We start from the raw sequence: 14,079 nt of genomic DNA, 5'->3' as shown, positions 1-14,079 counted from the left end.
AAATCTTTCCTGGCAAGTAACTGCTTGTGCTCAACAACAGCAAACAGAGGAACATAAATTACATGCACATAGAAGAACTTGTTTGCAATTCTCAGTAGACCGAAGCAGACAACAGATGTAGGAGGTGAAGTTATGAACTGAGTATTCTCTTGGGCACAAATAAGCATGCGTACCCAAGTCATACATCGATAAGCAACTACATGCTAAGAATATTATGTAATAGCAGTAATGTAAATGAATCACACTAATACAAAGAAATCTGATGTTTACTCAATAATGGAAGTGGAGATAGTTACTTTTACAAATAGAATCAGCACAAACAACAGATAGATTGGCTAGTTAAAAGACCATAAAGTTAATGCTTCTCCCAAACAGAGGGCGTACTTCTTCCCTGATGGATAGGCAATCTCCTAGAAATCTTAGAGAGAGAGAGAGAGAGAGTGACACAATGGAGGAGAAATGACCCCAATTTCTAATTGGTAATACCAAAAATGAAGCAGGCCTTCAAAAGTAAATAGATAAGGAAGATATAATGAGACCAATGAAAGCAACCTATAAGGATTGGAAATAGCTAGTCCAAAGAGAAGACTCTCCTCCTGCTGCCAAGTATCTCTCAGCTATATGCTTAACCTGACAATAAAGGAAATATATAAGATCAGATAGCGTATGTGAGAAATCAAAGAATTACTAGTTTATGCATAAAATTCTTAAACATGCATCTCTTCATCAATTGCAAACTTATAATGCAGAATGAAAATGCACTTGGCTAACATAATTTCCTTTGAAAGAATATGAGTACAAGGGGCAACAATCACCTCACTTTCAACATAAAAATGACATATACTACCCCGAAACTTGGGCACTCACCTTTGGAGAGAATAAAGATCATTCCTCCCATTAGGGGGGCAAGGAGAGGAAACGAAGACAACTTTTCCTCCCACTTCTTTTTGCCTTCTTCACTGGATAATGCATAGGGATTGGGAAACCACATGAACCAAGATCAAGCCACTTGGATACAATCACCAAAAGCACACATCTCAACAATGTTCTCTTTGATTGTGTGAAGCAGTCCACAGATCAGAGAATTTGATATAGCATATCTAAGAGATTTTAATCTTCACTTGAAAAAAAATCTTTAAGAGAGGGGAGATAGAAAGAGAGTTTTGTTTTTACTTATTCTGAGAAATCAATATTTCAAAATGAAGGAAGCATAAGACGCCCTCAAAATGTTCTGTATATTTGTTGCAATGATAACAATCCTGAGCTGTACACATACCAAAACTATAGAAAAGTCAGAAGTGATTGTTCATCAAAGGGGAACCCTGAACTGAAAGAAAAAAAGGGCTACTTTTTCCCAATATAATACAACTTCAAATCTGCCTACCAATTCTAAACCTAATCTTGTTATCTCTGAAGGAATTCACGTCTGTCAGCAGGAGTACAAGTACAACATTCACATGGCAGACATATTAATCTCTCACCCGACTATGCCACCTTGAGAATGTTTTTCTTGCAGGCACACCGCAACGGAAATGTCAAAAAGTGCCAAATTTTCAGGACAATTAATCAGTCTCTGACAAACAGTCCACAATATGCTCAACAAAAGTCTTGTCTTTCTCGACTGCAGCTCTGTTGACAACAACTAGCACAGCAAGGATAATTTTTAAGTGAACAAGGCATTCCTCACTCGCCAATGAATGTTGTACCCACTCGTTAAAAAATTGATCAGCTGAATCACCTGTAGCAAAGCATCAATAAGGATGACTACTCATCCTTTGTCCATTATGATTTTGCACCTGGCTTCATCTGAATATGCCTTTCAATCAACGTGTCCACGAAATCTCTAATCTGCAGATTTACCAATACAACAAATCAAAGGCAGAGAACAAATGAAAAGAGAAAATAAATACCAAGCACATCAGGCAAATGTTATAAAAAAAATAAAGTATTTTTATTTGGAGTATATCTCCAGACAGATCCACATAATTTTTAGTCTTATTTTATCTTATCATGATAAAATCCAACCTATCCAAAGATATGCATGGAGGAAGCCGTAACGTCAGAAGCAGAAGAAAAATATACATGTATTCCAATTCCCGTATCTTACGTCATATTTGCTCTTCCTCGGTTTTTGAGATGCGAAAGATTATCATGTGTATTCAAATATCTCCCAAAAATAGTCACCGTGTTATATCTGACAAATGTTATACTAGCATGTTTAAGACAAAAATTCAAAAAGTCTAATAGTCATACAAAAGTTATGGCATATTTAAGACCACAAGTCTTGATAATCTTTCTTTTTTTCTTAAACTCCTTGCCAAGTAAAACTACATCACATAAATTGAAATGGAGGGAGTAATTATTTTGGGACAGAAAATGTTTACATAAGATATTAAAAATAGAGCAGAAACAATGTGTCAATTGCATAAGATTTTATTTTATTTATTTATTTTTTATTTTTTTAATTTTTTGTGGGGTTGGGTGGGGGAGGTAGATAAAAAATGTTCAGTAAGATAGTATAAAGATCAACCAGAAAATAGGAGTCATTTGCATAAGAAAAAACAGATGTCTTTTTTCCTTTTGCAAGTTTAAGAATACACCAACAAATGTTTGCCAAATTTCCAAGAATAGTTGAGTTTTATACACTAAAAGAAGGGTCAGTCCTTGACACTCTTTACTCCTATCTTAGTATTTGGTTACGCTTATTTGCATTTAATGTAACCCACAACTTTCATTAGCGTCGCGTGCCACTGAAATGCATATCTGGCAGAGTAAATTTCTAGTTTTAAGAAACTTTAAGAGTAACACAACAATAAGCAGTTAGAACCTATTAAACGATGCAAAAAAGTGACATCAACTGAGAGTAGTTCATACCTTGTTTTTACGTTTGAAATCAAGAAATTCGTACACAAGCATTGCCTTTTCAGCATCCGTGGCATGTTCCATTACCTGGAGTTTGGAACAAGATCAGCTCGCAAAGGATAGATATAAAAAGATTAAAGAACCCCCCTGTTATGGGGAAAAAAGATTAAAGAATCCAACAGGCTGATAAGTTGGGGTCGGACAGGACAAAAATCAGACCTTTGTAGCAGTTTTCTTCATTATGGATTTATACCCATCCTTGTCGAGTTTCCTTGCTTTATAAAGAGGCATCAGCAGAGATGCAACATAATCTACAACAGCCTGCTTAATTCTTTCTGCTCCTCTTGGTTGACTATCTAACATCTCTTTATTTACAGTAATTTGTGAGGCAGAGCTCTCACACACTAACACATCATGCTTTCTCATAAGCATGCTGGAACTCACGTTTGAATCCTCTTCGTCAGTGACATGCATCACTGGATCATAGAAATCTGAATTAGCAGCAGCTGCTTGACATTGCCACATTTCAATGGCATTGTAATCCTTTATCCCTACACTACTTGAACTATCAACCCACACTTTGGTGAATATACTACTATCTACAGGTGCACTTTCTCCAGAGTGCTCCCTAAAGTTAAACTGACATGCATTGTCATTTGAGAGGCTACGCTGCGACCGATTATCAACAGACATTCTTGAACTGTCAAGGTTCACTCCAGCAGCAGAAAAATCAACAGACCAATCCCTCACACGGCAGTTGCGAGAATATATTTCAGATAAGCAATCTTGCCTTCCTACTGCACCACCAGGCCAATTCCGTCTGATGTCAGACTCATCCATAGTTGCATATTGTTCCCGTCTAGCAAATTTGTGAAATGAGGGTATCTTAGGAAGCTGCAGTGGCATGTTACACTTAGCACCAGATGAAGCATAAGCCTGCAATGAAGGGTAATCATTGTACAGCTTCTTAAGAGGAAACCAAGATTTATTTGAGAAAAAAGAACATAGACAGCTAAAAACATTTGCAATATAGATCATCCCAAAAGCAATATCACAGAGAATCCAACTGTGTGTTCCCCCTTGTTAAATAACTTGCATACTCAAGGGCAGCCCTGTGCATTAAGTTCCCGCATACTCGAGGAATAACCAAAAAACCATTAATAATGGAGCATATTCCCATATTGAACAAATGAATCAATACGATTAATAAATCTAGCGGATGATACACTGTTATGTTGCTTTTGAGCTGCCCTATATTGCAAATGTTTTTATCTGACTTTATGTTTTCTTTTTTTCAATTCGGAAAAAACATAAGACAGATAAAAAATATCTGCAATATAGAACAGCCCAAAAGCAACATAACAGATGGATCCAACTTCAGTGTGTTTCCCCTTTTATAATAACTTACATACTCAAGGAAAACCAAAAAACCTGTAAGAAGTGTAGCACATTCCCATATTGATGAAATGAATCAATACGATTAACAAATCTATGGGATAATACATTATTAAGGCACTAACCTCAGCAGCTGCTAGAGCAGCAACACGAGCTGCTTCTGCAGCGGCAAATGCAGCCTTTTCTTCCTCAGACATGGGGAAATTTTGCCTTTCCTCAGTGGTATCATTTTGCCTTCCTACTGAAGCTTGAGAGGTTGATGGTTCAACATCTGGAATAGTTTCTAACGTGGCTGGCTTGACATTCAGCTTCTTGTTGTTGACACTAAAAGCTAAGTGATTTCCAGCCGACGAGGAAACTTTAGAACCCCGTTTACTGTCTACTGCTGAAGGAGGATTGCGAATCGGCGGTTTTCCAGATGCTGCAGTGTGTTTGCTCTTCGAAGTATCAGTGGCAGTGGATTGTCTTAGTAATTTCAGACCACCATTAGAAGCCTTCTCCTTTCGAAAAAGTTCTACCCACACATTGACAAGCTGACTTGCTACAGCACGTATGTCACGGCTTGTATGCACACATCTTTCTCTTTAACAGTTTTCCCGATGCCTGAATAAAAGATGGCACACATAGAATCAATAAAATCAATACAAAGACGAAGCAAATGCGCTAATCATATGATAATTATAAGGACCATTATCCATTAACGGATATACAAAGCAAACATTTTGAGTTTAAACCTCCACCGTCTGAAACGCATGAAATGGTAAGAGAGAATATCGATTGCCCTAGTGGGATGTGCAAGTATAATAATTGGAAGGTAGAAACTAGCTATTAGCAACAACATGGGAATAAAGCTGAACAGTTTCAGAGAATGGCAGCAGGACTGCCTCTTCCAACCACCCCCGCCCAAAAAAAAAAAAAAAAAAAACTCACAAAAAGGTTAAAGCAAGGAGAGCAGAAAATTAAAATAAAATAAAAAGTGGTTGGGGCAGGATTAGTTCCTTTTTTCAAAGGGGAATGTACCTGACAGTCGGACTGCAAGCAGATCAGTTGAAACAAGTACTAAGAGACGAACACAATGACGCAAGAGTTGGGTCCCATCCTTGCCCAAGGAGTCCTGTGACCAACAAACATGAGTCAGACAACAAGCAATTTGTGTACGATAATATGGCATGAGACTAGAATATGTGAGGAATCATACCAGCATCCACAAATTAAGCGTGCTAAGCCCCTCTTTAGTTCCAGCAAAAGATCTCAAAACCTCTACCGGAAGTTTCAACAATTCTTTTGCGAGATGCAATCTTCCTGCTGTTGTATTGGCATTGCAGAACATGTCCCTTAACAAATTCTCCCGGGTCAAGATCTTCACCCCATCCAAAGAGTTCTTGCACAATACACTTGAGAGCTCTACTGCTTCAAGTCTCTTCATTATGTCCCTTATTTCACTCCTTTCAACATCCGAATGCCTCTTTGCATCCTCCATCGCCTCTACTTCTGCAGTGTAATCAGTACCTGTAGTCAATATATCAATTATGCGCACCGCTTCTCGTAACCCACTCATCATCGCACCACCAACTGTGTCAGGGTGCTCCTTGCAGGTAGCTTCACCCGCAAAAAATAAACAGTTCTCCACAGGCCTGCCCAATATGTCATAATCTTCTCCGGATGACCCTACAGCCACATAAGAGTAAGCTCCATAGCTATAAGGATCTTTTCCCCAGTCGGTGACCACGGAAGCAACTGGATCAGGTACCCTGTTCTCACCATAAAGCTTGCGCAGAACCAGTAATGAATGCTTTACGTGGTCAGAAGAGCTCATTTCCTGGCCATCTATAGCAGCTTTTCCAACAACTAACGCTATAAGAACAGGTGCCCCAACAGTTTTCTTGACATTCCAGAACATAAAGCATCTTCCCCTCTGGTCTGTTTCTTCTGCAGTCGCACCAAAGTAATCAATAGAATCATCCCAAAATACTTCAGGAAACTCCAAGACAACTTTATTAAGAACACCAAAACCAAGACGTTGGATAGATAAATCTTTCCAGTAGGGTAAAGGTGGTGAAAATTTAATGGCTTCCGCCTTCAGACACCCTAATGGAACTGTAATAAGGACTGCATCTCCAGAAAACTCTCGTCCATTTGACGTGGAAACTTTTACCTTGTTAAACAAATCATTTTTTGTCGGAATGTCTTCTTTGCAATATGAAATGTCAGTAACAATGTGGTTCAAGTGAACGCAAAGTTCCTCACCCAGTGATTCAACAACAGAGCTGTAGCCGCCTTTAATCATACAATGAGCTCCACCAAAACCTCCGTATGCATCATCCTGATTCCAATAAGGAAGAGAGACTTCTTTAAGCAATGCAGCACAACCATACTCCAAGTTGGCAAAATGCCAATCCATTACCCTCCTCTCAGGGGGGCTCAAGATCTCTACCTTGGAATTATGATTTTGAGGAACTACACCATCAGGAAGTGTCATGAATTCCACTGCTGTCACTGATGATTTTTGTGGTTCATTACCCATATGATTTCTCGCAAGACAGCCCTTGCGACGTTTCTTAAGGGCATATTCTAAACCATCCTCCAGGGACATCCGCATCGCATGCTCCCCTTTTTGAGCAACCAACAGTACCATGTCATCCAATAAGCTATTGAATTCTGCTTCCAATGCTTCATCCAGATCTGTTGGTACTTTCTGGCCAGTAGCTACATCGTACAGGGGACAATCACTGTTCAATACAGTCAATTCAAGACCCAACTGCGCACAAATCAATGAAGAAGGATCTGGTCTTCTTTCAGTTGCCACATCTGCCTCAATACCAGTAATAATGCTAGCACCAAGGTCCACTGGGACAGAGAGAGACGAGCGATCCGTAAAAACGCGACCACCTATTCTACTTCTGGCCTCGAGCACGGTAACATGGAAACCTTGGCGCTTCAGGTGTCGTGCTGCAGTTAGGCCAGCAGGACCAGCACCAACAACAACTATTTCTCTTCTCCCTTTTACATCACAGCAAGTGTTTAGTCTCTGACTCCCTAATGAATCAGGAGGGAACCCACAAGAATCTTCTGAAATCACAAGATGTTTATCGGCTGTTCTACCATCAATCTCTGTATTGATGGGAGGCAAAAGATCTGGTTCAACAATATTCTGTAATTCACTATCCTTAACTTCACTTGAAGGCACTTGAGCAACTAACCCTAAATCAAACGGTTGACGCGGTGACTGAATATCAAGATAACCATTTTCACGGCAATCATCAACAGGACATTCTTCAGGTTCTGCTAGAGTAGATAACTCTGTGGCCGGCCTATCAATGAGCTGGCAATCAGTTCCACATTTTTCTGCCTTTTCCCCTTCATCAGATAAGACATCATTCTTATCCGGCATGATAATCTCAGAACTCTTTGACCTCCCAAGAATAAAAGAAACTCCATCGTCTGTATCAGCAACAGGAGCTCCAGATTTCTCTACAATTTTTTCTTCCTTCAAAATTTTCAAGTTGTGCTCGACACCATTTTCAGCTTTATCCTTTTCTGAAGCAATTCCAAAGTTTATATAGCCCTGTTTAAAAGTGGTTAAACTGTGAAAAACAATGATAAGCAAGCAAAGAGAAGTTCAAAATAGAAAGCAAAGAGAAGTTCATGAACCAAAAATATTTTTTGACATAGAAAGATCATATTAAAAAAAAAAGTGGGGAAAAAAAAAAGAGAGAAGGAGCAGATCTCCTTTGTAAAGCTTGAATAAGAAAAGTTCCAATGTGAATGGAGGACTGCAAAGAACTTACACATTGATCAAGAAATGAATAGATTTGCCTAATTAAAGAAGCCCGAGGTGACTCGTCGGCTAAAGGGGTTTCATACACTCCACATTCTGAAAGAGGCAAGACGCGACTGATGTCTTTATTCCAAAGGCTCAAAATTCGATTCCTGCATCGCAACAAAGATTCACCAAAATAGAAGTAGAGTCAGTTATAAAAATATGAAAAACAAAGACGATTACACTGCATCATAAAGGAAAGTTAACATGCAGATAACACTCTGATCCTCAACCGTACGCATGTTAACAATGGAAAGTGCCAAAACCAAACTCCTTAAGTCACAAAACTTAGATTTCTACTGCCCATTAACTAATAATTTAGAGAGTAAAGAAGCTTTCAAGAATAGTTATTAGAGAGAGCCTTTTTATATTGGAGAAATCCCCTATGGCTTCCGGTCCGACTTAGTGCAACGGTTCAAAACTCTGGGTGTATGCGTCTACCCCTCTACTGTCGTTATAAGAGAGAAACCCTGTTAAAGAAAAAGAATATCCGGAACAATATTCTAATTGTCTATGCATGCACATGCATAAGCCTACCTTCCTAAGAGTGGCTTTTGTATAAATTATATGAGTAGAGGTGAGGCGCCCCGCCAATAAGTTCCAGTACATGCTGCAAGTTAGGGTGAAATGAGAACCCTAAAGACCCATCCACCTGCATTACATAGAAATTTTAAATTCTCTCTTTTTCATTTAGAAAATTAGCCACCTAAATGGATCATCAACTCTATGTTCCTAATTCAAATATTTGCAGTGTTCATTAACAATATGTTTGTTGAGAAGAAAGGTGGGGATTGGAGCGGAAGTAAAAGTGGAGTGTCAGGTTATATCTCTTGTTTGATGAGACACAACCAAAAGAGAGGGGTTGGATTCCCTACACATCAGCTTTTCCAATCCGTCTAGAGCAGAATTGAAATGAGAAAGGATATTGCTTTTACTTCCCTTACAAGTCATACCCAACTCATAATAAAATAATCAATATTCACCAAAGAAGGAAGGAAGGAAGTTAGTTAGCTTCTCTGTCTCGTATCCTCCCTTCCTCTTCTGGGAAGCAAACATAGTCTAATGATATTCTCGTCAGATGCATCATGGAAGAATTGGTACTTTGAATCTCTAGATAGATTTGAAAAAACTAATAACCCGTTCAAAAAGGAAACTACTAGATCCCTTCTCCTACACACCACCAGGGTATGAATGAAAAGACACCAAAGGAGGGTGGAAAACCTCTCTATCCGACCAAGTGCTTTTACACATATTAATAAAGGAGGTCCTTTCTGATTTACCTTATCAAAAGAGTGTAGAAATTACTTTCCAGTCTTCCATAAACTAGAAAGTATATCTAGCTTTATCAAAATTATCTAAAACACTAAACAAAGTAAATTAACCAAATATTGGATAAAGCATATAGCTCTTTGGTTCATCATTGGTTATCACAGTAGGTAGACCAAAAGAGATGACACCAATGTGACCACCTCAGAAACCAATGAGTTGTTCCAGTTACATGGCCAACTAATCAGAGAAAGTGTGCACGTCCAAAAAAAACCAACCACATCATTTTGGGGGGGGGGGGGATGGGGGGATCGAAGTTCAAATTCTGAGAGAACAAGGGAAGGAAATACTAGCCCCAAGGGCTTTAGACTAGTAGTAAGAGCACAGCTTGTGATATGTGGGTTAGGCACATGCCATAGGTTCAAACCATGCGGCAGACAAAAGACAAATTCCTGATATTTAAGTGGAGAATGGTAGAGCTCCCATCATCACCAAGTTTTGAACTGTTTGCCACTAGTCCTCGGGGATTTCTAGGTAATCATAAAAAAGGGGAGGAAAGATACTATGCTTTAAAGCATACTTTATCTAAACTAAGCCTTCAAGTCATAAAACTAGCATCTTTATCAGACTTAGATGCCTTCTCTTAATTATCGATTCACCAAAAAGACACTTCCGTTTTCTCTACTGATGCATTTAATTCAGCACCATAGCTATCAAAGCCAGCACACACATAAGATTAACAAATAATATTCAATGTCAGGAAGGCAGGGAGGAATTGTTTGCAACCTCACCTGTCTAAAAGAGAGAAGAAGAATTTTTTGCAATATCATCCCAGTATTTACTGAAACTAACAAGAAATGCGTCTATTGTTTGCCAGCAGACTAAACTGAGATAGCCCATTTGAATTATGTTGTACATAGTCACAAAAACTGTTAACTAAACTTTCTCCCCTTTCGCCATAAGAACTATTTTGGAACTTTATTTGTAGGGTCTTTTGCCCTCAGAAGGAGGTCCCTAGTTTTAACTCTTAGAAGAGTTATATCTAATGGTTTTCAATTAAAGCAGGAGCATATTTATTTCTCGGTCCAAATAGCCAAAGATTAGTTCAAGTTTTGCAATAATGAAGAAACAAGATTAGAATGACCCCAAATAAACAAAAATTAAAGGAAAGATTATAAACATAATTTAGCTATCTCATGGAAAATCTCTTGTAAGGCACATAATAGTAAGCTATTAGAAGACTGGATATGGTATTCAGAGTGCAAAATCTGTCATTACCTGCATTCCAGATACTCCGGGAGTCCACCTCTGCGCTTCAGGACCTCCTTAAACTTGATTCTTTCTACTGGGCCAACTTCACGAGCTTTCAGTCCAACAGATACTGCTGCTACCCCACCATTTTCAATGTCCATAACTATCAACGCCGACTCAAGCTTCTCTCTTGTTTTGGAGGAATGTCTACCATCTCCATCCTGATGACCGAGAAGATAACCTTGTCCATGCACCAGAATGTCCCAATCCACATCCCCCTCGTAGGCCATGTCCCCATGCCTACGCTTTTTGGCCTTACGCGGAGCACGTTGACCGGAAAAGAGTCTCTGCTCTTTTCCTTCAGCGGCCAGCTTAGACTCAGACTCTTCAGCAACGCTTTCATCATATTCTGGTGTAACTGAGGGAGAAGATGTGGCATCAGCTTCATCATCGCCAGAAACAAAGTCACGACTTTGATGATGTGCACCTTCGCATTTCTCATCAGCCAGTTGACTCTGATGGAAAACAGAACTGCATTTGCGCAACGAGCTAACAGAATTATCAATAGTCATTTGTCTAGAAGAATCATATAAGTCATCACCATTCTCCATGATTTGGTCCTCGGGCTTCATCTGGTTGGCAACTTTAACTTGCTGATTCCTTCCTATAGACACTGGAGATAACCCACCCTCAAACAATTGACCATCCTCCTTTGACAAAGAAACTGGAGCACAAGCTTGCTCATCAACAGAATCGCCAGACATTCGCTGCTGACCATTAAAGTCACTTGAACACTTCTCTGCTGCAACAAAATCAGGAGTCAAATGAACTTGAGCATACCCAGAACCTTCCACGCCCATCTTCTTCTTGGCTGCAGGTGAGCCTTCCAACAGGGAGGCGGATGACATCAGAGTTTGACTAAACACATGTCCGATGCTTCCTTGTGATTTATCATCAAGTTCGTTCACATCCATATCAGCATTGAACTTGGCTTCTGACACAGGATGCCCAAACTCAAGCTTCTCAATATTCTCAGGAGTAATGGTAGCTGCAAACGAAATATCACGACCTGCTGCCATTGAATGATCACTAAAACCATCCTTGGGAGCAGACTGTTCAGAACAAATAGAAAAGTTCTTCAAGACATCCTCATCATGAAGATCCTTACAATTTTCCGCAATATTATTTCCTCTAGCAGTTTCCTCCTCATTAAGTTTAATGTGACAATTGACCTCACCATCTAGGACACCTGCGACCTTATTGAAACATGCCGGTACATTCAATTGAGATCCTTCTATGGAAGATGCATCATCTATGTCAACGCTTGATTTCAGCAATGCATCATTGTTCAATGCAGACGAAGAAAGCTCTCGCCTTGAATCAGAGTGTAACGGAATGAGTTCCTTCTCATTGGATTCTGGAATTTCCTCAACCAATTTCCGGCATGTACTTGAGGATATGGAAGGAAAGGTTTCTGTTGCAGTAAGGGTAGAGTTCAAAACATCACATAAAACTTCACCTCCCTTCCCTCTTTTCAAAGAACTGAGGGATTTCTTAGTAAAACCAGATTGCGTTTTCTTCAGAAAAGCTGATAGTGAATCTTCTAGAATACCATCCATGCTATCAGGCGAGCTTTTTCCACTCTCTTTATCATATCGCAAGGACATATCCCCAGATATCTCCGATTTCTTCAGCTCCGAAGCAACCTTTGGTCTCTTACCTTTTCTCTTATTCCCTTTCTCAAAACCTTTATCGATTATCCCTTCAGATAGACATTCAACATCCGACTGACCCATTTCCACAATCTTTCCCGCTGCCTTCGCTGACCCATCTGGAGATTTCACCATTAACTTAGTAGAACTCCTACTCGAACTTTTCCCAATAGTCAACACAGATCCACTATCCTTCTTAGGAACCTTCAACTTCTTCTTAAAACTAGCTAAGGTATCATCCATACCAACCAAATCTTCATCCTTATGAACCACAGCCATACTACCAGCTAATTGCACCTTAACTTTTTTCGAGTTCTTTTTGCTTTTTAGCTTCAATAAAGACCCGATAGGCTCATCATCACCTGAATCAAACTTCATCTCGACTCGCTTCTTATGTACTCTCTCTAAACCCAATTTAACATTCTCTTCCTCCCCCATATCTTACAAAACCCTTACCCTTAGGGCATCAATCAAAATACTTTCTTTTTTCTTTTTTTGTGAGATAAAGGTAACTTAGGGCATCAATCAAATATACTTACACTTCCTTCAAAATGTAAACCCTAACCCTAGCCAAATCCAAAATTCCTTCTCACATTCAACATACAACCTTTCCACAACACTGAATCAACAAAACAAAACCCAATTTCATAAACACAATAACAACATTCATATTCAAATCAAAGCCAATGTAATCAGTTTTTTTCAGTAACTAAAAAAAAAACATTCAATTTAACTAAGAACAGCTCAAAATTGAGATGAAATTAGTATGAAATTACCAGAAAACTAGGGTTTCTTTTTTTGAGAAAAGATCGGACCTCAATGGAATCTTCTAGAAAGAAAGTGAAGAAAAGAGGAAGCTGCGCACGTTAGCGTCGCCGGTTAATGGAAGACAAGGTCGGCACACTGCGCTTACTGTCTCAAGGAAACGGTGATATGATACGATAAATATTTTGGGGAATTAACATTAACACATAATAGACGCTTAATTTTTTGTGTGTGTTAATAAAGGCTTGTAGTTTTTGGACTGGGGAAGTTGGGATAAAGGGGAAGTAAGTGATACATATAGAGAAAATCAGATTCTAATAAATTATTTGGAAGTTGTAAAAATTTCGGGGAATAACGAACTATATATTTAATTAAAGATAAGAGGAGAATACTATAGCACAAGTTCTCGAATATTATGGATTATATATATGTTAAGCGTGTGTAACAATTCATGATTTTGCAGAAGCATCTATTGCTTGATTGGTCTGAATGTAACGTGGTGTACTGTTGGGTTGTTAAGATTGGTCGACGGCTTTAATGATTGCACGGATATCCTGATTTGTATAACAGTTAAGGTCAATTATGAGCTCATCAATGTGTCGTTCGACATCATATTTGCAGTAACCTGTATACGGTAAGTAAAGTTTTCTGAGATAGAATTCTGATGCTCTGTTTTTATTTTCGATGAATGATTTTACATTCATTATGAAGTCCAGGTTATTTGTTTCTTGAAAAGCTTAAAGTGTGATATTCAGAGCTCTGTTGTTCACATTTGTTGAGCTCAAAAAATCTGTCGGCAACCTTAATGATTGCAAGAGTATCATGATTTGTATAACTGTAAGGTCAATTATGAGCTCATCAGTTTCTTGTATCTTGATAATGCCATTTGACATCATATTTGCACTAACTTGTATGCGGTAATTTGAGTTCTGTAAGATGTAAATCTGATCCTTTGTTTTTATTTTTGTGAGAGCTAGTAGTAAGGACAATTTCAATCCACGAATGATC

At 38.8% G+C, this 14,079-nt stretch overlaps 1 protein-coding gene across 1 annotated transcript; it reads right to left on the bottom strand.

Annotated features, from left to right (window-relative positions):
* Positions 1-1,150: 1,150 nt before the first annotated feature.
* LOC132033154 (lysine-specific histone demethylase 1 homolog 3) lies at positions 1,151-13,396 on the bottom strand. Its single transcript, XM_059423042.1, is given in 9 exon segments — positions 1,151-1,848; positions 2,875-2,949; positions 3,082-3,798; positions 4,383-4,834; positions 4,837-4,860; positions 5,278-5,371; positions 5,456-7,822; positions 8,046-8,187; positions 10,622-13,396. Coding segments are annotated over 9 exon segments (6,060 nt in total). The 5' UTR covers positions 12,745-13,396; the 3' UTR covers positions 1,151-1,782.
* Positions 13,397-14,079: the final 683 nt, after the last annotated feature.

The sequence above is a fragment of the Lycium ferocissimum genome, chromosome 10 (genome assembly GCF_029784015.1).
Source record: "Lycium ferocissimum isolate CSIRO_LF1 chromosome 10, AGI_CSIRO_Lferr_CH_V1, whole genome shotgun sequence".
Lineage (NCBI taxonomy): Eukaryota > Viridiplantae > Streptophyta > Magnoliopsida > Solanales > Solanaceae > Lycium > Lycium ferocissimum.
This window is presented reverse-complemented; position numbering and strand designations above follow the sequence as displayed.